Raw genomic sequence first — 21,157 nt, 5'->3', positions numbered from 1 at the left:
TACCGTACCGCTTCCGCTACCTCCCCCAGCAACAAGTTTCAGGCACACATTACTCTTGTAAAACAAAAATCTGCCGCGTACATTCCTTTAAACCTTGCCCCTCACACCTTAAACCTGTGCCTCCTAGTAATTGACTGTTCCATCCTGGGAAGAAGCTTCTGACTATCCACATTGTCCATGCCTCTCATAATCTTGTAGACACCTATCAGGTCGCCCTTTCCTTTCCTTTCATTGATTTGTTCCATTGTAGCAATAATTAATTAGATCCTGTCCCCAGCAGGCCTGTTGGATCTTGCCTTCCCTTGACTTCAGTGAAATCTCAAGTTCCAATATCCCCCTTGCCATTCTTATAGAAGTTCATAGAATCCCTACAGTGCAGAAGGAGGCCATTCGGCCCATCGAGTTTGCACCAACAACAATCCTACCTCCAAGCCCTATCCCCATAACCTGACACATTTACCCCACTGATCCCTCTAACCTACATATCCTGGAACACTAAAGTGCAATTTACCATGGCCGATCAACCTAACCGACACAGCTTTGGATTGTGGAAGGAAGTGAAGCACCTGGAGAAAACCCACACAAGCATGGGGAGAATGTACAAACTCCACACAGACAGTGACCCAAGCCAGGAATTGAACCCAGGTTCCTGGAGCTGAGAGGCATCCGTGGTACCATGCCACATTCTTAAAATGTCCCTCCAGACTAACCCTATGTCTGCTTTCAGGCCGCTTCCTTCACCACCAGTGTTAGCATTCACCCTAATTCTTATAAATACGAGACCGCATGCCCTCTAGTCACAACCCTAATAGATGGCTGTTGTCTGTTTCAGCTTGTCATTTGACACACTGCTTACTTTTGTTCAGCCATTTACATATTCTGATCTCGCAATATGCAAATATCAGCACTCTTGTTAGCCATGATCACCACCATTTATATTCCCTTTATCTTTCTGTGCCTGACATCTTTGTCAATCTCCAATGACCGCTGGCCCTCTATCCTTCCCCTCTTCACCACAACAGTGTAAATCTCATCCTATTTCCAATTGTCTTCAGCACTGATGAAGAGTCATTTAGACTCTAAGAGTTAGCTCTGTTCTCTCTCCATTGATGTTGTCAGTTCTGCTAAGATTTTCCAGCATTTTCTGTTCTTGGCTCAGTTTCCAGCATCTGCAATAATTTGCTTTTAATGATTTTCAAAATGTTGCCTTACAAATTCTACTTTTTAAGCAGGTTTAAATAATTTGTTGGTGGAATTAACTCATCACTTTAAGGAGGTCACACGTGTGTGACTGAAAGACTGGTATATGGTGCCTGTGGATTCTTCTAAGCCTCTTGTGATTGGTGGGCATGATTGGGTGTACAGTTTATCATATGACATTTTGTCTCAAGTTATTTTGTAATAAGTTGACAATATGGATTTATTCTCCTCATTCAACCCAATCATAGTTTGTTAACCACTGCCTTTAGGTTTCCCTCCAAGCTATACACCATCCTGACTCGGAAGTATATTACTGTTCCTTCACTGTAGCTGGGTCAAAATCCTGGAACTCTTATCTCTTGCCATCTCACAGCACTGCAGGTGTACCTACACAATTTGGATTGTAATGGTTCAGGAAGGCAGTTCATCATCACCTTCTCGAGGGCAATTAGGAATGGATAATAAGTGCTGGCCTAGCTAGCAACACCCACATCCCATGAATGAATAAATAAAATGTCCTTTAATGATGAGTACTTAGACCATCGCAATCTTAGGTTATGGTAAGAAATTGGGTAAGTGATCACAATCTGAGGAAGTTCAATGATTGGGCAGCACGATAGCACAGTGGTTAGCACTGCTGCTTCACAGCTCCAGGGACCTAGGTTTGATGCCCGGCTTGGGTCATTGTCTATATGGAATTTGCACATTCTCCTGTTTCTGCGTGGGTTTTCTCCAGATGCTCCGATTTCCTCCCACAGTCCAAAGATGTGCGGGTTAGGTTGATTTGGTCATGCTAAATTGCCCCTTAGTGTCCTGAGATGCGTAGGTTAGAGGGATTAGTGGATAAATATGTAGGGATATGGGGATAGGGTCTGGGTGGGATTGTGGTCGGTGCAGACTCAATGGGCCAAATGGCCTCTTCCTGCACTGTAGGGTTTCTGTGATTCTATAATTGCTAGCTTTTGCAAGATGTACACATTGCAAATTTACTTTCTCACGCCATTTGATTTTGAAAGCTTTTGTTAGAGATTGGCAGGAATCCTGATCACACACAAGTGATATGGTTGCTAAGCCCCAAGCTTAGTTACAGAGTGTAACAATGCAACTTTCATCTCCTCTCCTCTCTCTGCAATTATACCAAGTAATTGGAAATTGCCCAAATATTGGCACATTTTGGACTGTTGGCATGCCCCTCAAACCTGGCCGTTGATCTATTTAGTTTGTTACTATCTTGGGTGGAATTTGTTTTATTCCAACCTACAAATGATGTTGCTGAGGAAACATTGTGGGCATAATTTTTCCTTCCTTCCCACCACTGAAATCATAGTGACTGGGACAGGACCACGCAAAGGTCTGTTGACCTCGGGTGGGATTTTCCGGTCTTGGAGTGGGCATGACCAGAAAATCCCGCTATGTGTTTGAATTTTCCATATTATTGTCTGACTGTGGAATGGGTTTTGTGACAAAAATGTCTTGTTTGCAATCCTGTCTCAGTTGATGTGTAAGAGACAGGGATGCAATTTACTTGAAAGCATATGTGATGGGATAGATGCTGCATCAGGAAGTTTGCAGTGCCAATGGAATAAAGGTGCATCTTTTATCAGTTGAACCTGCATAGCATTGTTCATGAGAAATAGAAGAGTATGCAATTATAACATGACAAGTGCGCTGTATTGTGTTTTCAGGAAGTATAGCTGCATGCAACTTGACCTGCAGTAGCTATATTTTCTGAAAACAGTTGGAGGCCACTTGTTCTTTGGCACAATTTTGGATTAATCAGCTCAGACTAATGTTATTTATTAGATTTGATTGCTGAAATTAATTGCAAGTTATTTTCTGTTATTGTGTAGATTGGAAATAGTTGTGTACTTTAAATATTTGTTTAAGTGTGACCCCAAAATTTGCTCATATGGCAATTGAAATAAGTTGCAACAGATCATGGTCTTATTTTTCTTAAATTTGTAGAGTCCTTTTTCTGATGCAGTCCCTAGCGTGTGTTCAGGGGCAGTTAACCCTTCACTTTCCCATAGAGCAGCTGAGTCACACAGCAGTTGTGATTTCTAGAGCAATGTAATGTTGGAAGACTAGAGCTGGGATTTTCTGGCACTGCCATGGCGGGACTTGCTGTAGGATGCAGCAGACAGCTAAAGTCCATTGACTTTTGGCGGGACTGAAAGATCCTGACAGCAAACGGGGCCAGAACGTCCCAGCGTGGTTATGGTAAGAGATTTTTAGCAAATTCCTACACACCGCATTGCCTCAAGGCATGGCAATGCAGAGATAAGAAATGGTTTTGATGTTTATGGTCTGAAATTAAAGTATTTTGCTTTTCCCCTTCTAGCTTTGAATCCGTAACCTGAGGTTGGGTTTTAATACGTGTAAAGGACATGGATACTGTAACACACATTGCCAAGGATGAGCTAGAAGAGCTCCATGAAGCTTTTAACAAAGTTGGTGAGTAGCTGTTAGATAGGTCTTGTCTCTTGATCCTCTTGATCAACTGTGCAAAGCAGATTGTGGCCTGGTAACCTATATAGATATAACCATTTATTGTGGAAAATCTGGCTATGGTCCAATGAGGTTCTATGTAGTGGTCAGAAACTGGTCCTTCTAATCAATTGATGTCCTTTGGTTTTTAGTGAAGGATAATGATGGACCTGTGAAAGTTCCGTACTCTAGCAGCTCATCCACACAATAAACTTCCAGACCAATGTCTCTAATGTTTTTCTTTCAACACTGCCAATCTCACTTCACCTTTGCACACCACAGCAAGGCTGCTGTATCCATTGCATAAAAGAAACAATTCCTCCATTTCCCACATGGTCAAACGAAATTAAACCTGTCAGTGTTATTTTTAAATGACGTGGAGATGCTGGCGTTGGACTGGGATATGCACAGTAAGAAGTCTCACAACACCAGGTTAAAGCCCAACAGGTTTATTTGATAGCACAAACCACAAGTTTTTGGAGTGCTGCTCCTTTATCAGGTGAGTGGGAGTTGTGTTCACAAACAGGACATATAAAGACACAAACTCAATTTACAAGATAATGGTTGGAATGTGAATCTTTACAGGTAATCAATCTTAAAGGTACAGACAGTGTGGGTGGAGAGAGGGTTAAGCATTAGGTTAAAGAGATGTCTATTGTCTCCAGCCAGGACAGTTAGTGAGATTCTGCAAGCCCACCACGTGAGAACACCATCCACCAGGTACATGGTACATACACTTGCAACTCGGCCAACATTGTCTACCCGATACGCCGCAGGAAAGGATGGCCCGAGGCATGGTACATTGGGGTGACTATGCAGACGCTATGATAATAGATGAATGAACACCGCTCAACAATCATCAGGCAGGAGTGCTGTCTTCCTGTTGGGGAACACCAGCAGTACTGGGCATTCAGCCTCTGATTTTTGGTTAAGCGTTCTCCAAGGCGGCCTTCACAACACATAACCATGCAGAATCGCTGAGCAGAAACTGATAGCCAAGTTCCGCGCACATGAGGACGTTGTCAACCGGGATCTTGGGTTCATGTCACACTATCTGTAACCCCATGACTTGCCTGGGCACGCAAAATCTCACTAGCTAACTGTCCTGGCTGGAGACAATATACATCTCTTTAACCAGTGCTTAACCCTCTCTCCACTCACATTGTCTATACCTTTAAGACTTGATTACCGGTAAAGACTCGCATTCCAATCATTATCTTGTAAAGTGATTGTGTCTTTATATGCCCTGTTTGTAAACACAACTCCCACTCACCTGATGAAGGAGCAGCGTTCCTGAAAGCTTGTGGCTTGTGCTACCAAATAAACCTGTTGGACTTTAACCTGGTGTTGTGAAACTTCGTACTTATTTTTAAATAAGTGTTATTGACTGATATCAAATAAATACAAGTTATTGCTAGCTTGCTTTTCAAGTAGTTTCTGTGGAGTCACTTGTTACCTTAGCTGGCATATTTCATATTGTTGCACTAGATAAATAGACTGGGGGTACAGGTAGTGTGAATTGGTAATTGCCTTTTTTCTGTCTGGCCACATTGTAGGGGATGGCATTATTAATGGAAGGTTTCTAGCCCTCATTCATATTTGCATACATATGTATGTTATCTTGTGCACATTCCTGCTCAGGTGTGTGCACATGCATTCAACACTCTGGTTTCTCTTGAGCCTATAAGTATTTTAGTGTCAACTAAAATATTTTATTCAGTGGGTCTCAGACCTTTCTGGGACGGTTCTACTGGTTTGGAAAGTATGGTTCTTCAGTATATTTCTCCACTGGAAATGCATCTTGCTCTTTTGAGTCGCACTTCAAACCCAGCCTGTCAATCACCCTTTTTCCCCTCGTTGTACAAGTCAGGAGGTTTTTTTATTGACAAGAATATGGGCTTATGATATGTTTTGTCTGATTTTTAGAAAATATTTATTTTCGTCCACATGGACATAACTTTGGAATAAGGAGAGATAGGGACCTATTAAGTAGTTAATATATCTGTGTCTGCACATGCCACATAACCCAAGACAGTTTCCCAATCGTCCACTTTGATAGGGAAATACTTGTTTCCAATTTAATGGTTTGAGCAAATTTATGGTGCTTCCTTGTAGATTGTGCAGGTTCAATCTCCGACTATTTGTGGGTAGTGATTTAGCGGCTTGTTTTGTTTATATTGGCCAGCCATTATTAACTTGGAAAAGGGACTCGAATGTACTCTTGTGCCTGACACTGATTCACAACCATATACCAGCATAATTTTAATTAAACAGTGCAAATTTGAGATCGTGGCATCAAAAAAGCTTATGTTCCCTTCCCAGTGGGTAATAGTGGATAATAATTTCCTAAATGTGACCACGCACTTTGACCGCCATAGTTTTCCCTGAGTGAGAGTTTGACTACAGAGTATTAAATCTGTCAGTTATGTCACTGATGATGATCTGAATCTCTCAGACCACTAATGATTATTACTAATGTTGCTGAAAGAATGGTAAATTTCCATTCTTAGCCTAATTTTCAAGATCTAATTTGGGCCTCTGACTTATGGTTTTCCTTTTCTTGAATTATAGTATGTACTTCAACTATATTTTTGAGCTAACTTTTTTTTTGAGCCTTAAAAGGTGGTTAATGCAGAGCTACCAAATCTTTGGCCATCAACTTCAGAAGAGCACTATTTTAGGTTCTCAAAGTTTGATGAAATGGAACAAAAATAGTTTTTGGCAGTTAAAAGTAGTACTTAGACAGGAAGGAAAATCGTGTCTAAACGCTTCCCGTCGCAGGCATCATATTGCGACGTACTTTTCCCTATTGGTACAAAACATTCGTGCGGACCAGCAAGGCTTGTATGTGCAGACTTAACACACCTTGTTATGATTTGTTTCAACCTTAAGTTATAGGCAGAGAGGTGCAAGATATTAGCTAAATGGCCTATTTTTGCCTTCACGTTTTATGGGCTTACAGTATTTACATTTAAAAATTGAAATAGAACAGATTAATTTTTTTCTAAATTGGCAGACATTAGTTGTTATTGTTCTGATTTATTTCCAATTAAAACTAAACCTTTTTGTTTGTTTGGCTAGATCTCAACAGCAATGGCTACATTAGTGACTCCGAACTTGGTGATCTTTTCCGTGAAGCCAATGTTTCATTGCCTGGCTACAAAATAAGAGAGATCGTTGAGAATCTCATGAACGAAGGTGACAAAGACAAAGATTGCAGGATCAGCTTTGACGAGTTTGTTTCTGTAAGTGTCCTTGTACGTAGAAAGCTGTCGTAGCCCAGAGCTTAACATTACTGTTATGTTCCTGATGTACTGTGTGTTTCGAATCAGTCAGTAATGAATCCACCAGCAACTGTCTCCACAGCACCAATAAAACAAGTCCAGAGTGAAAATTCCAATCTTAGCGACTTGGCACTCAATAATTGCTGTTGCTTTGATTTTTTTTTTTCCGAATCCATGCGTTCAACTGCAGGATAATGTGACTTATCAAGTTATCTGAATTCTGCTGTAAAAATGTGGGATGTCCGTTGATGGGATTTATTTAATCAGCACCATATGCTACAGATATGCGAGTAAGCCTGATGAACACCATTTCAAACTTCTGTTTCGTAATTCTTTTTCATGAATCCAATAACAAAATTAGAGCTTTAAATGTGTAGTAATTGAAGCTGAGCGTTGAAGTGAGAGATGTTTCAAAAATTGTGGAATATTAAGTTGCTGATGCAGTTTAACACTGCAACTTCAAATGTACTCCTTAAATGTGCGTATTCCTCAAATGCCATGAATAAATATTGTTCATCAAAAGACCTTTATCTTTTTTTCAACAGATTCTATATTTGGAGGTGACCTCTTCACATTTTCATTTGCGCTCAGTCATTTTTGAAGTCCTGTTTGGTTTTTGTTTTGTTGTGTAGTAAGCCTAATTTTCTTCTTCCTCAGCAGTTTCTACAAGTTTGCGATTTGTGACTGCTCTACTTTAAGCAATATTTGCATGTTTCATATCTAGTTTCAACATGACTATGGAATGCTTGGATTGTGCTTGATTATGGAGCAATGTGGTAATCAAATGTTTTATGCTGGTGATGAGTAGGGTGAGGAATTTTTTTCTTTTGCTTCACTAAAATTGTTGTATCCTTTTAGTTCTTCTGTAATATTGAAAGATACCTGAAGGTTACTGAACTCTGCTGCACATTTTACTCAAACTAGCAAATTGTCTGTAGTTACTTGGTAAATATCAATTAGAAGAGAGGCAACAAAAACTCTGAATTGATGCCACCTTTAGGTCAGAGACCGAAGCTATACTGTCACAGGCAACTGTTTACCTACCTTGGAATTCCCTTAGGCCTGAACATTGGATTGGATGTTCTAATTTAAACTTAGCAACATTCAGAACAAATTACTGCACAAGTGCACCATGCAGAATTGGTCCTGTACCATTGTCAGAATGTGAATGGTATGCTAAGGCATCACACCTCAAGAGACCAGAGTCTCAATGAGGATGATATGAGGACTAAGCCTGTGGCAAGAATGACGGTGTGGGCTTGGTGGGGGGTGGTTTAGTGATGTGTGGAGGAGGGGCAGGGGTGATCAGCTGCTGAGCTGTGATTAGAAAGATTACAAAGGCCTTGCAGCTTCAACGTCAAATACTCTAGTTCCACATTCAACTTGTATTTTATTGATGACAGTGTCCTGCAGTCTGTAGAATCATACTGCAGCATGTATATTCTTGTTTGTATGCTTCAGGCCCATGAAAATTGGCTAATTTCCCAAAAAGACTGAAACGTATGCTAGTTGACAACAGCTAAGATGCCTTAACCAATTCACAATTGGTTTACCGGTTGCATCACAGGTATGACTCCTGTTCTGTCCAAGACTGCAATGTACTTCAAAGGGTTGTAAACGAAGCCCAGTCTATCATTCAAACCAGCCTCCCATCCATTGACACTGTCTACACTTGCCGCTGCTTGGGTAAAGCAGCCAGCATAATCAAAGACCCCACGCATCCCAGACATATTCTCTTCCGCCTTCCTCTATCGGGAAAAAGATATAAAAGTCTGAGGTCATGAACGAACTGACTCAAAAACAGCTTCTTCCCTGCTGCTACCAGGCTTTTGAATGGACCGACCTCGCATTAAGTTGATCTTTCCCTATACCCTAACTGTTTTAGCACATGCTGCACTCTCTCCTTCTCTACGAATGATATGTTTTGTCTGTTTAGCACGCAAGAAACATTACTTTTCACTGTTTACTAATACATGTGACAATAATAAATCAAATCAATAGTGAACCCTTCTGTGCCCATTTTCTTCCTCAAACTCAGATGCTATGCAATCCAATTTCTAGGCCTAAATGTTTACATGGGCGGTTTCAATGTTAAATCCCACATAAAAGCATGACCAAAAACTGTGTCCAAAGAAAATTGAAATCAAGGAGTGGTTACAGCATGAAAGGAGCCATTCAGCCCATTGTGTTCATGTCAAGAGCAACTCAGCTAGTCCCATCCCCACTTTTTCCCTGCAGTCTCGCAATTTTTTTTCTAGATAATTGTGCAATTCTCATTTGAAGGTCCTGATTGAATCAGGTTCCTTCAAACTTTTGGGCAGTGCATTCCAGATCCTAAATACTTGCTGCATAAGAACCTTTTTCTTCATGTTGCCGTTGCCTCTTTTGCCAATCACCTTAAATCTATGCCCCTCCCAATCCCAATTCCTGATCCTTTCACCAAAGGGAACAGTTTTACCCCATCTACTCTTTTGGATAGGAAGTGCACGTGTTCACAAAATTTTTAATAAGTTTTGAAAGTGTTTAAAGATGTTGCATAAACATTACTTGTGACATTGCTAGGATCTCTGAGTTAGTTTAACTTATTTTCCAACACAACAAGAAGCCCTGATAGTTTCAAGACTGTTGCTTTGGGCCATTTGAGTTCCAGGGCTCAGATCTGTCTGTTGCCTTAATGAGAGACCACAATGGCCAAGCAGTTCAACATATTAATTCCATTTTTAAAGGAAATCTGCTTATTGGAAACTAATAAAAATTCTGCATATTATTACCTAATTTAATATGGATAACCTTAATCCCTTTCTTTTATTATGCCAAAAGTAATCTGAATTGCTTTGTTTATTTGATCATCTCCACTATATTGTTCCTTTAAAATGTGGTTAGACCCTGCCAATATTCTTCTTTGTCACTGTGATTTCAAGACTCACACTCAGGAATCCTTCCCATTGACAAAGCCCTTGATTGAGGCCTGTGGGCCTTGTATGATTTCCATAATGCCCATAGTAAGCAAAAGTATCAAGGTTCAGATTAATTCATTGCACACAAATCGTTCAGATCAGTTAGATGCTTTGGTTCCGTGCACAACGGAGAGAAGCATTTGGTTCCAGTGCATTGGAGGAGCACTTCAAAGTCAGATTGAAAAGGGAACTTCAGTCAGATCTGATTTCTGGGTTAGTCGGATACAAGTTGGACACTAATTTGTCTTTACTCATAAGGTTGGAGAGGAGATTCTGATATTGCAGGGTTACCAAAGTTCCTTGCTTTGTGTCACTACTTTACCCTGAGCCTTGCAGGCTTAATCCATTAACCTAGATTCCTAGACACCCATTTTATTTTGTTTGTGAAGATAAATTGTAAAGTTCCATGTGTGGATGTAATCTGTAAAGCAACTATCCTAAAGTTGAGGAACCTCTTGCAACCATGCTGTGCAGAAATGTTCAATTGAACATCATTATTACCATGGTGGAAGGTATCTGGAAAAAATCACCAAAGAATCAAGCTAACAGGTCTGTATGATCATCCACAGTTGAATCAGGTTTATTTGAGTCCATGGTGTCTTGTTTAAATTTTAAAAAATAGCACATTTTAACTTCCCAGTGCTGGGTTTGTAAGCTCTTTATTTGAGTAAGAGATTTCCCTGTGTTGTGTCCCAATAGGAATCTCGAGGTTAAAGAGTTTTCAAAGCAACTGTAACTGTTGTTTAACTGACTCTGCCCTCAAGCTTTTAAGTAATTTAAACCCAGGGAGCCTAGTTAATTGTTTTTCAAGGCATTTGAAAAGCTGGGGAGCCATCTGAATTGGATTGTGCCCAGTCAGTTGAAGCCTTCATAGAAAGATTTGTATGGTCAGTTTAGATCTCTTGGTTAAATATTCACTGAGTCTTTTGCACAATATTTTCACTTGCCATTTCAAGTCTAAAATGCTCAATGCCCTACCACTTTTCAAATATATAGCCAAAGCTTTCTGGAGGCTTAGAATAAAGCCTATAACAGAAACAATTCAAGGATTGGATTTCACTTTAATATCCTTTGCTTGCAGTTGGAAATTTGTATCTTCAAGGATTTAAAACTTAGTGAAAACAATTTAAAATACAGAATTTCTAGTATTGATTGTGAAGATGGGCATTAAAAGTCCCAAAAGCTTGTTGTAGCAGTGAAATTCAAGGGACCAGAACACAATTTTCCATCTCTCTGCAAATTATATTGTTTCTAAATTCAGTTTAACAATCCTGCAGCACAAAAACATTTATCATTCGTTCCCCATATATCCTGATTCATGTGCCAACATTGGTAACAAACACAGGAAATTTGGTAATTTCCTTTTCATAGTGAATGTGGTAGGAAGCTGGGTGGCACCGTTCACTGGCACCGTTCACTGGCACAATGTCAATTTGCATCTTAAAATCCAGTTTCTAGTTCATACTGGTACAAAGATGCGATCCCTCTGTTGGCTGGAGAAGAAATTGGTTTGAGCAGTTTTAAACCTGGTCCTTATGAACACAATTTGTGATATAAAAATTATCAGCAAATTGCTAAGTTGGCAAAAGAGACAAAGTGTTTGCATTTGAAGTGGAAAGCTGTGCAGTAAAGCATGAAGTTGGGTTAAGAAGATGCATTGTTAGAGCCAAGTAGCAGGGCTTGGCCCTTTGTCTATACTTAACACTGTCACTGGGTGATGGAAGTGGGAAAGATGTTCCATCTTGCCACATGACTATGAAATCCCTTTGAACATTGTTTGGAAAGCAGTATTCATGGTATTCCATGCTCCCATTCAGATGGCTTTCCCTTCCTATGAAAAGAGTGTCTCCAGGTTGCCGAATCTCAAGCGTATTAATCAGAGAATGTTTTTCTTTATTTGTTTATGAGATGCGAACATCACTGGCTAGAAGAGCATTTATTGCCCACTCCTAGTTGCCTTGCAAGATGGTGGTGAGCTGCTGTCTGGGGTGTAGGTATACCCACAGTGCTGTCAAGGAGGGAGTTTCAGGATTTAACTCGGTGATAGTGAAGAAATGACAATATTTTTTCAAGTTAGGATGGTGAGTGATTTGGAGGGGAGCCTCCAGGTGGTCATGGTCCCAGGCATCTGCCTTCTAGATGGTAGTAGTCATAAGTTTAGAAAGTGTTATTTAAGGAGCCTTGGTGAGTTCCTACAGTGCATCGTGTAGATGGTATACACTGCTGCTACTGTCCTTCAGTGATGGAGGGATTGAATGTTGTGGAATTGGTAGCAATCGAGTGGGTTGCTTTGTCCTGGACAGTGTTGAGCTTCTTGAATGTTTGAGCTGCACTCAGCCAGGCAAATGTGGAGGATTCCATTACACTCCTGACTTGTGCCTTGTAGATGGTGGATAGCTTTGGAGAGTCAGGAGATGAGTTACTCATCACAGAATTCCTAGCCTTTGACCTGTGATTGTGTTTGTATTACTTCAATGAATTTGCTGAGGAGTTTCTAATATTTACATATCAGCCAAACCTCAGGCAGTCATTATTGGTAACTTTCTCTTTTCCCACCTCCCCTTTACTGCACATTGGGTGAAAATCAAGGAAAAGCTGAAGAAAATATGCTGTTAAAATATTTGGAAAATCTGTCCTGAAAAGTGAATATGGTAATTGTTCATGTTAATTCCCAGTGATTTATTTAGTGAGGTAATAAATAGAAAACATTGCCTTAAATTTAATCAGAGTGACTCATTCATTTGAGATTGACATTAGATAAATGCAAAACTGCAAAGTACAAATTGTCTTATTCTCTGTCCAAACTGAAGCTCCTTGTGCCCGTAAACTTGTGTTGATTAAAGCAGATTTATTCCATTTAGCATTTAGTCAGGGATGACTTATTTTTTAGCTTTGAGCTTTCATCAGTGGGTGGCTTCACAATTTTCCATTGTGAACAAATCTACCATTTTTGCCCATTCACTCAATCTGTCAATGTCACTTTGTAAACTTCTGCTCCTGTCTATGCTAATTATGTTAAACTGCACCATCTACTGTGCTATCAGCAAACTTGGATATACGCCTCTATTCTTCATTTAATTTAACTATTCTTCATTCATTTAACTAAATATTGTTAAAAGCTGAACCCATTTGTGATCCATGGGGCACAATTTGTCACATCCTGCCAGTTGGAATAAATACCAATTATCCAACTTTTTTCCTCCTACGTACTAACAATTTCTTGCCGGGTCAATATGTTACTTCCAAAGTGCTTTATTAATGCTTCCTGGAGTTCCATGTAAAGAACATACGGATTAGGAGCAGGATTAGGCCATCAGCCCCTTGAGTCTGCTCCACCATTCAATAAGACTATGGTTGATTGTCTTCCTACCCATGATACTCTTTAATTCCCTTGTTAATCAAGAATCTATCTGCTTCTGTCTTAAAAATATTCAAAGACCCTGCCTCCACCACTCTCTGGGGAAGAGAGTTCCACAAACACGCAACCCCCAAAGAAAATATTACTCCTCATTTCCCCATCCTAAATGGGAGACCCCTTATTTTTAAACTGTGTCCCGTAGTTCTAACCTCTCCCATAAGGAGTTGCATCTTTTCAGCACTCATGTCCCTTTTAGGATCTTGTATGTTTCAATAAGATCACCTCTCATCCTTCCAATGGATAGGGATGCAACTTGCCAACCTTTCCTCATAAGATAACCCCCTCATTCCAGGAATCAATTGAATAACCTTCTCTGAACTGTCTAATGCAATTACCTCCACCATACTGCAGATATGGTTTCACCAACACCTTGTATAATTGTTGCAAAATATTTCTACTTTTATATTACATTCTGCTTGAAATATGTGATGACATTCCATTTGTTTTTGTAATCATTTGCTCCATCTGCAGAAATTTATTGTCATTCATGCGAGTGCACACAAATCCCTCTGTTCCTCAGAGTTCTGCCATCTCTCTTCATTTCAATTTTATACTGCTTTTCTATTCTTCCTGCCAATGTGAACAAATTCATATTTTTCCACATTATATATTCAATTTGCAATTTTTTTTTCCCACTCAAACTATCTATATCCCTTTGCAGGCACAGGACTGGATCTCCCTTACAACCTGCCATGTGTTCTGCGGTGGCAAGGTGACGTGCTATTGACTGGTGGAGTGATCCTCTGGTCCCACTGTTGTCAATGGGGCTTCCCTTTGAATGAAAGCACCCCTTACTGCTGGGAAATCCATGGTGGGGGAGCACCATTGACTAGACTGGAAAACCTTGCCGACATGAATGGTTGGAAAATTTTGGCCCTTACGTCATCTTCACACTTTACTTTTGTATCTATCTTCAGCAAATCTTCATCTTCATCAGAAAATTTAGCAATTATACATTTGGCCCCTTTATCCAAGTCACTGATATAAACTGTAAATAGTTAAGGTCCCAGCATTAACTCCTGTGGCATTCCACTCATTGTATCTTGCCAACTTAAAATAACCCATTTATGCCTACTATTTCCTTTTACCTAACCAATTGCAAAATAGCATGCATAGTTCCTTTTCCACCTTAGCAGTAATGTGCAAGTGTATCCAGATTTCCTAAAACTTGCCACTTTCAAGAAAGGTCAGAAAACAGAATGGTAATTTGTGGGGCTCTTTAAAAGTCAATGGTGAACACTGTTCATTGTGCTTATATCTGCCCACAGACCTACCTTGGTCTTTTGAGTGATGGGATAAATGCTGAGAGGATATTTTCATTTGTGGGAGAACCTAGAACTGGGGCACAATTTCAAAATAAAGGTTCTCCCAGTGAAGATGAATTTGAGGAGGCATCTCTTCTGAGGATCAGTTATTTTTGGAATTCTCTATCTCAGTGATCACTGGGTCATTGAATATATTCAAAGCTAAGCTACACAAATTTTTGATCTACAGGGGAGAGGGGTTATTGGGGAGAGGCATGAGGCAGGAAAATGGAGTTAAAGCCGTTGATTCACTTACCGATTTAAAAATGTGTCTATCTCAGCCTTGAACATACCTGTTTTTAAAACAAAATACAGCCCTCTGCTAGTTCATAATTGTCTAAGTACTGTCACTATGTCTTTAACAACAGGTTCTAGCAATCGGCCCAAACTGACTTTTAGACTAACACCTCTAGGCTGTAAGTTATGCAGCCAGCATAATTAAGGACCCTACGCACCCAGGATATTCTCTCTTCCACCTTCCTCTGTCAGGGAAAAAGATACAAAATGTACCAACTGACTTAAGAACGCCTTTTTCCCTGCTGCCATCAGACTTTTCAATGGACTTACCTTGCATTAAGTTGATCTTTCTTTGCACCCTAGCTATGACTGTAACACTATATTCTGCACTCGCTCGTTTCCTTCTCTATGAACAGTATGCTTTGTCTATGTAGCACGCAAGAAACAGTACTTTTCACAGTATGCTAATACATGTGACAAAAATAAATCAAATCAAAATCATAGGAACAGAAGTAGGCCACTTAGCCCATCAAGTCTGCTCCACCATTCAGTGTGATCTTGATTAATCTGATATAACCCTCAACTCCACTTTCCCATTTTATCCTCCTAACCCTTGATTCCTTTGCTGATTAAAAATGTGTTTATCTCAGTCTTCAACTTAATTACCCAAACTCTACAGTTCTTATGGTAAAGAATCCCACAGATTCACTAACCTCTGAGAGAAGAAATTCCTCCTCGTCTCTATTTTACATAGGTAACCCCTTAATCTGAGATTATGCTCTCTGGTCTTAGACTGTCACACAAAGGGAGAGAACCTCTCAGCATCTACCCTGTCAAGCACCTTTTAGAATCCTTTTGGTCTCCGTACTTCTCATCCTTCTGAATTCCAATGAGTGCAGGCCCAATCTATTTGACCTCTCATCATAAGCAAATTCTGTGTATAATTTCCTCTTTATTTTTCTCTCTCACCTTTTTAAAATATTGGTGATATTCCAATCCAAGAGGAACATTCTTGAATCGGGAGAGCTTAGATAAGTGAAATGTACCGAAAAATATGCAGTGAATGTGTTTTTACATCTTTTCCATTATGACATTTATATGCAATTTTATGACAGGACAGTGTTTTGTGACTGGAAGCCAGTCTCCAGTGGTGTACCGCAGATTGGTGCTGGGTTCCTTACAGTTTGTAATGTACATATGATCAGTAAGTTCACATATAACCTGGAAATTGGTGATGTAATAAATAGCGAAGAGGAAAGCCTTGGATTACATGATGATACAGATGGGCTGGTCAGATGGACAGAACAGTGCCAAATGGAGTATTACTCTGAAAAATGTGAGATGGCAGATTTTTGGAGGAGAAACAAAGCAAGGAAATATTTGCCTTTATTTAGTCAGGCATAGAATATAAGAGCAGGAGGTTATGATGGAGCTGTATAAAACGCTCGTTAGGCCACAGCTAGAGTACTGTGTGCAGTTCTGGTTACCTTTTATAAGAAAGGTGTGATTGCACTAGCAAGGATGTAGAGATTATTCCCCAGCTTGGGCTGGAGCATTTCAACTATGAAGGGAAGCTGACTAGGCTGGGGTTGTTTCCCTTCGAGTTAAGGGGGAACATGACTGACTTGTTCAAAATTGAGGGTCATAGATTGGATAGATGGGAGGAATTTTTTCCCCTTAGCAGTGAATAGGTAAGAGATAGGGAATTTAGAGAGGATTTAAGGAAAACCTTTTTCACCCAGAGGATGGTGAGAATCTGGAACTTGCTGCCTGAAAGGGTAGTAGAGGTGGGAACCTTCACAACATCTAAGAAGCTTTTAGATGAGCACTCAAATGCCATAGTATACAAGGCTATAGACCAAGTGCTGGAAAATAGGGTTATAATAGCTTTTGATAGCTGATGCAGACAGGATGGGCCAAAGGACCTTTTTTTGTGCCGTAAAATTCTATGACTCTATAGACCTTAAATTTCCTGTTTTGGGGTTTATCACTTCTGTGTACTATTGCTTTGACCTGTTGAGCTTGCATTACGTCTACCTTTTGCCCTTCTAATGTAACACTGGATATCCAGTGTTGCCCAGTGAATTGAGTGTGACCATTGGTCTTCAAATACTGCATCTGCTGTACATTGATCTTCCTATACAAGATGCTTGGGCCTGAAGCTGATGTGTCGAAGCTGGACCATGAGATTAAACCACAGATAGCAAGTGCAGAGATGCAGTAGTGTAATTTTAAGAAAATCTGAATGCAAGAGCAATAAAATGTTTGCTCCCTGATACAAAAAAATGTGTGTGGGGGGCGGGATTCTCCCCAAAAATTTCGGAGTTTCGAATTCAAGTAAAAATGGGAGTAAATCACGCTGGTTTTTTTCAGTGGGAGTTTCAAAATGGATCTCCCACTCTCTGTGCACTGCAGGGTGTACTAGTGTAAATCAGTCCAAAAACGTGGGTGGGGCCTATTCCTGCTGGAGAGGCTGGCAGCATAGTGTTGAGTAGGCCACTGCACATGCCCCAGTGGTCCACACAGTGATTGGCAGAGGTTGGCGCTTGTGCAGTAACCCCGCACTGCCAGCCTCCTGATCGTTGCACCCCCACTCCCAAAACATGCCTGAGCTAGCCCTGACTCCCCTCCCATCCCTGGCCTGACCTGACCCCTCCCAGCAGGCTGACCCTTCTGTCCCTGCTCCAATTGCTGGCCTCCCTCCCTCTGTCACTCAGTGCAAATGTAGACTGGCAGTGGGACCCCCCCATTAGGTCTTGCCCCCTTGGCATGGTGAGCTGTGCCAAGGAGCCCTCAGGCATTGCCAATTTGTCCCTTGGGCAGTGGGTCTAAGCTGGCATAGCCCAAGGTGGCAGTGCCCCAGGGCACCCCTCTGCTGGCTGATCCTATGGCGGGGGGGGGGGGGGGTGCTTTGATTGCCCCTTGCCTTTATCCAGCAGGATCGGGCCACTAGCTCCCTGCATGGGGGGAGCTATACTAAAATCTGCCGGAGTGAACCACTCTTGTAGAGAGGAGGCTAGCAGGCCTGGAGATTTTATCCCAGGCCTGCTAATGTTATTTAAATTAGATTTATGTAAATTATTCAGATCCGCTCTGATTTCTGGCACGGAGCTGACTGTGCTGGAAATCCGGCACTTGGAGACTTACAGAGGCCTTGGTGTCCGTGAGAAGCCCATGAATTGGTCTCTGCTTGAGTCTCCCAGCTCAGCGGCGTAGCGTGATGGGAGAGTCGTCCCTGTGTTCTTGGATGGGCAGTCCCTTCAAGTTGAGGTTACTAAAGCTGTTAAGTAGAAAGTTGTATGCAAAACCATTGGGATTGCTGAACAAGGAAAGGACAGAAAAGCAAAACAACTGTCTGTCAATTTCATTAGAATTTCCTGTAATAAAACTGGATTTTAAGAAATACATGCTCGTTATTACACTTGTATCCAAATTTTATATCTTTCATGTGAGTTATCATTTTCTGCTTGTAACAGATTTAATAAAGAGGTGGATACCATTACAGGTACTGAAGTTATATTGATGTAGTGCTGTTGCTTGTCTCTCAATTTTGGCACAAAGCTTTCTTTGCCAAGTCCTTGTATAAACACAGGCTGTTTTAACGTGCACAAATGCTTCTTTTAATGCATTAGAACAGGAACAAGTTGCACACAATGCACTAGAATTGGAAATATGTAAATATCAGTCCACTTCATGTTTATTTTATTGAAGTTGAGTTGTTACTAGCTGTGCGTCCATTTCCATGTAATATTTGTGTAAAATATTTCCAATCTGGTCTTTTCATACTCCTTGATTTGCATGCATCTGTTAAAGGTTTAGGTTCACAATTGAATGCTTGTCTTAGCCACAAAAATATTTGAGAGGATTCTGTTTCCTGAGACGTACATTCTTTGGCCATTGAGACTGTCTGTCTGTGAATGAGCTGTTTTACAGACATGTTGATTAATGGTTGAGTGAATGTCGAAGGCCTCAGCATTCAGATTGGAAATTTGTCGCTGATGGAAGTAAATTAAAATAATGGGCACAAAATCCATTTGTCTATCACTTTATTAACTTCAGCAAAAGTCAGCTGACTGGGGTGAAATTACCCTGACACGAGAAGTAATATACTATTACATAGTATATTAAATGGCATGTCACAGCACAACTGTACTTATGCCACAAGTGAAATGTTTCAAATGGATGTTAGGTCCATGAAGCTCAAGACCATGAATCATAGAAGCATTTCAGTTTAAATTAACACTATGTAATTATTTAATTCACAGATTGTTCAAGATTTGAAAAGTAGCCATGTTGCTAAAACTTTCAGAATGGCCATCAACAGGAGAGAGGGCATCTGTGCCATTGGTGGAACATCTCTTCAGTCCAGTGAAGGAACCCAGCATTCATATTCAGGTAGCCTCTACTCGCACACTGCCATTCATGTAAAAAGGGACTGGACTTGTATCTGAGAAATCCACATCCTGAGAATGAAATAAATAAATATACTTTCTGATGACTTTTGCACACGTTGAATTTTTTTTAATATGGAACCAAATCTCTTTGTTCACTCTACTGCTAGTACTGCTCTATTCATATTTTCAGCCAATATTATCTTACCCTTTATTACTTTATGCTTTGCCTACTGTAATCCTACCAACTCCCAATTAAACACAAATGATATACCATTAATAATATGTGGTCAAGGACGTTGATTGGGTTCACTTGAGCAGGTATAAACATACATTCACTGAAGGGGGGAGGGGTAGTTGAGTTAAGAGGTATATGCTTGTAATGCTTAGCTCTGTGAATAAATGTTAGAACTCGTTTACTCAGTCTATTCTTCACCAGCTGACTTTGTGGAATATAACAATTTCTTAATCAATCCCAATTGAAAGAATGTCAGGTATTATTTCTCATTCTTTGTACTACATTTAGCCTTCCGTAAATCTACTTGGCTTTTGGTTCTCCCGATACAACCTTACTCCAGAATTGAGGCATGATTCCAAATAAATACTCCACTTTTTGGGAGTGAGTGCAAATACTCAATGTACAACATCAGGCTTTTCAAAGGACAGTGTCCCTTGAATGGCTGTTTGCTTGTTGCTTTACATGTGATGGTTGACTTGTCCAGGAATAAAATAAATAACATTTTAAAGGTCTGTAGGTTAGGGAACTTTGACCTATTTATTCATTCAGTATTAAATCTTTGAAAGAACTGTCCAATTAGTTTCGCTACCTGTCTCTTTCTCCATAGCCCTGCAGCTTTTCCTTTCAAATATTTATCCAATTTTGAAAGTTGTGATTGAATCTACTTCCGTTCAGCTAGTACGTTCCAGATCATAACTTGATGTGGTAAACAAGAATATTCTCTTCCTCTTCCTCTGTCTTTTGCCAATTATTCTAAAGCTCTGTTTTTTTGTTACTAACCTTTTTGCCATCGTAAACAGTCCCTTCTTATTTTAGTCTATCAAATTCCTTCTCAACTTTGAACACCTTTATTACATCTTTTCTTAACCTTGTCTACACCGAGGACAAACCCAGCATCTCTCGTGGTAGAATCATAGAGCTTTGCAGCAGTGCGAGAAATCCCTCAGCTCATCGTGTCTGTGCCAGCCATCAGTTATTATCTATTCCAAACCCATTTTCCAGTACTGGGTCTGCAGCAGCTGAAATGCCATAGCATAAAAGTCTAATCTAATTGTCTTAAGGATTCCCACCTCTACCACCCTTTCAGGCAGTAAGTTCTAGATCCCCACCGCCTTCTGGATGAAAGGTGTTTTCTAAATTCCTTCTAAATCTCCTGTCCCTGACCTTAAATCCAAGCTCCCTGTTTTTTGACTCCTCTACTAAGGGGAAAATGTTCCTCCTATCTATGCCCTCTCAATTTTGTATGCCTCAATCTAGTCTTTCCAACTAATAAAAATAAAACATTCTCCATCCCTGAAACCATTCTAGTAAATAGAGTCATAGTGTTTTACAGCACTGAGGCCCTTTGGCCCATTGTGTCTGCACCTGATCATCAAGCATCTATCTATTCTAATCCCATTTTCCAGCACTTGGCCTGTAGGCTTATATGCTATGGCATTTCAAGTGCTCATTCAATGTTGTGAGGGTTTCTACGTCTACCACTCTTTTTCAGGCAGAGAGTTCCACATTCCCACTACACTTCGGGTGATGAAATGTTTTCCTCACATCTCTTATAACTTCCTGTCGCTTAACTTAGGTGTATGCCCCTGACTATTGACCCCTCTGCTAAGTGGAAAAGTTCCTTCTTTCCACCCCATCTAT

The 21,157-nt window shown here is 40.4% G+C and overlaps 1 protein-coding gene across 3 annotated transcripts in view; it reads left to right on the top strand.

Moving 5' to 3' along the window:
* The window catches only part of LOC145342124 (plastin-3-like), a 112,542-nt gene that overhangs the window by 52,166 nt on the left and 39,219 nt on the right, over positions 1-21,157 (top strand). For all 3 annotated transcript variants that reach the window (XM_080187366.1, XM_080187365.1, XM_080187364.1), the window contains exons 2-4: positions 3,542-3,654; positions 6,769-6,932; positions 19,153-19,282. In XM_080187366.1, the coding sequence (XP_080043492.1) occupies positions 3,588-3,654; positions 6,769-6,932; positions 19,153-19,282 (361 nt within the window). In that variant the 5' untranslated portion in view covers positions 3,542-3,587. The remainder of the gene's footprint in view (positions 1-3,541; positions 3,655-6,768; positions 6,933-19,152; positions 19,283-21,157) is intronic.

This window comes from Carcharhinus amblyrhynchos, chromosome 4 (genome assembly GCF_965287045.1).
Source record: "Carcharhinus amblyrhynchos chromosome 4, sCarAmb.v2.hapA, whole genome shotgun sequence".
Lineage (NCBI taxonomy): Eukaryota > Metazoa > Chordata > Chondrichthyes > Carcharhiniformes > Carcharhinidae > Carcharhinus > Carcharhinus amblyrhynchos.
Note: the sequence above shows the minus strand (reverse complement) of the source record. Positions and strands in the feature narration are given on the sequence as shown.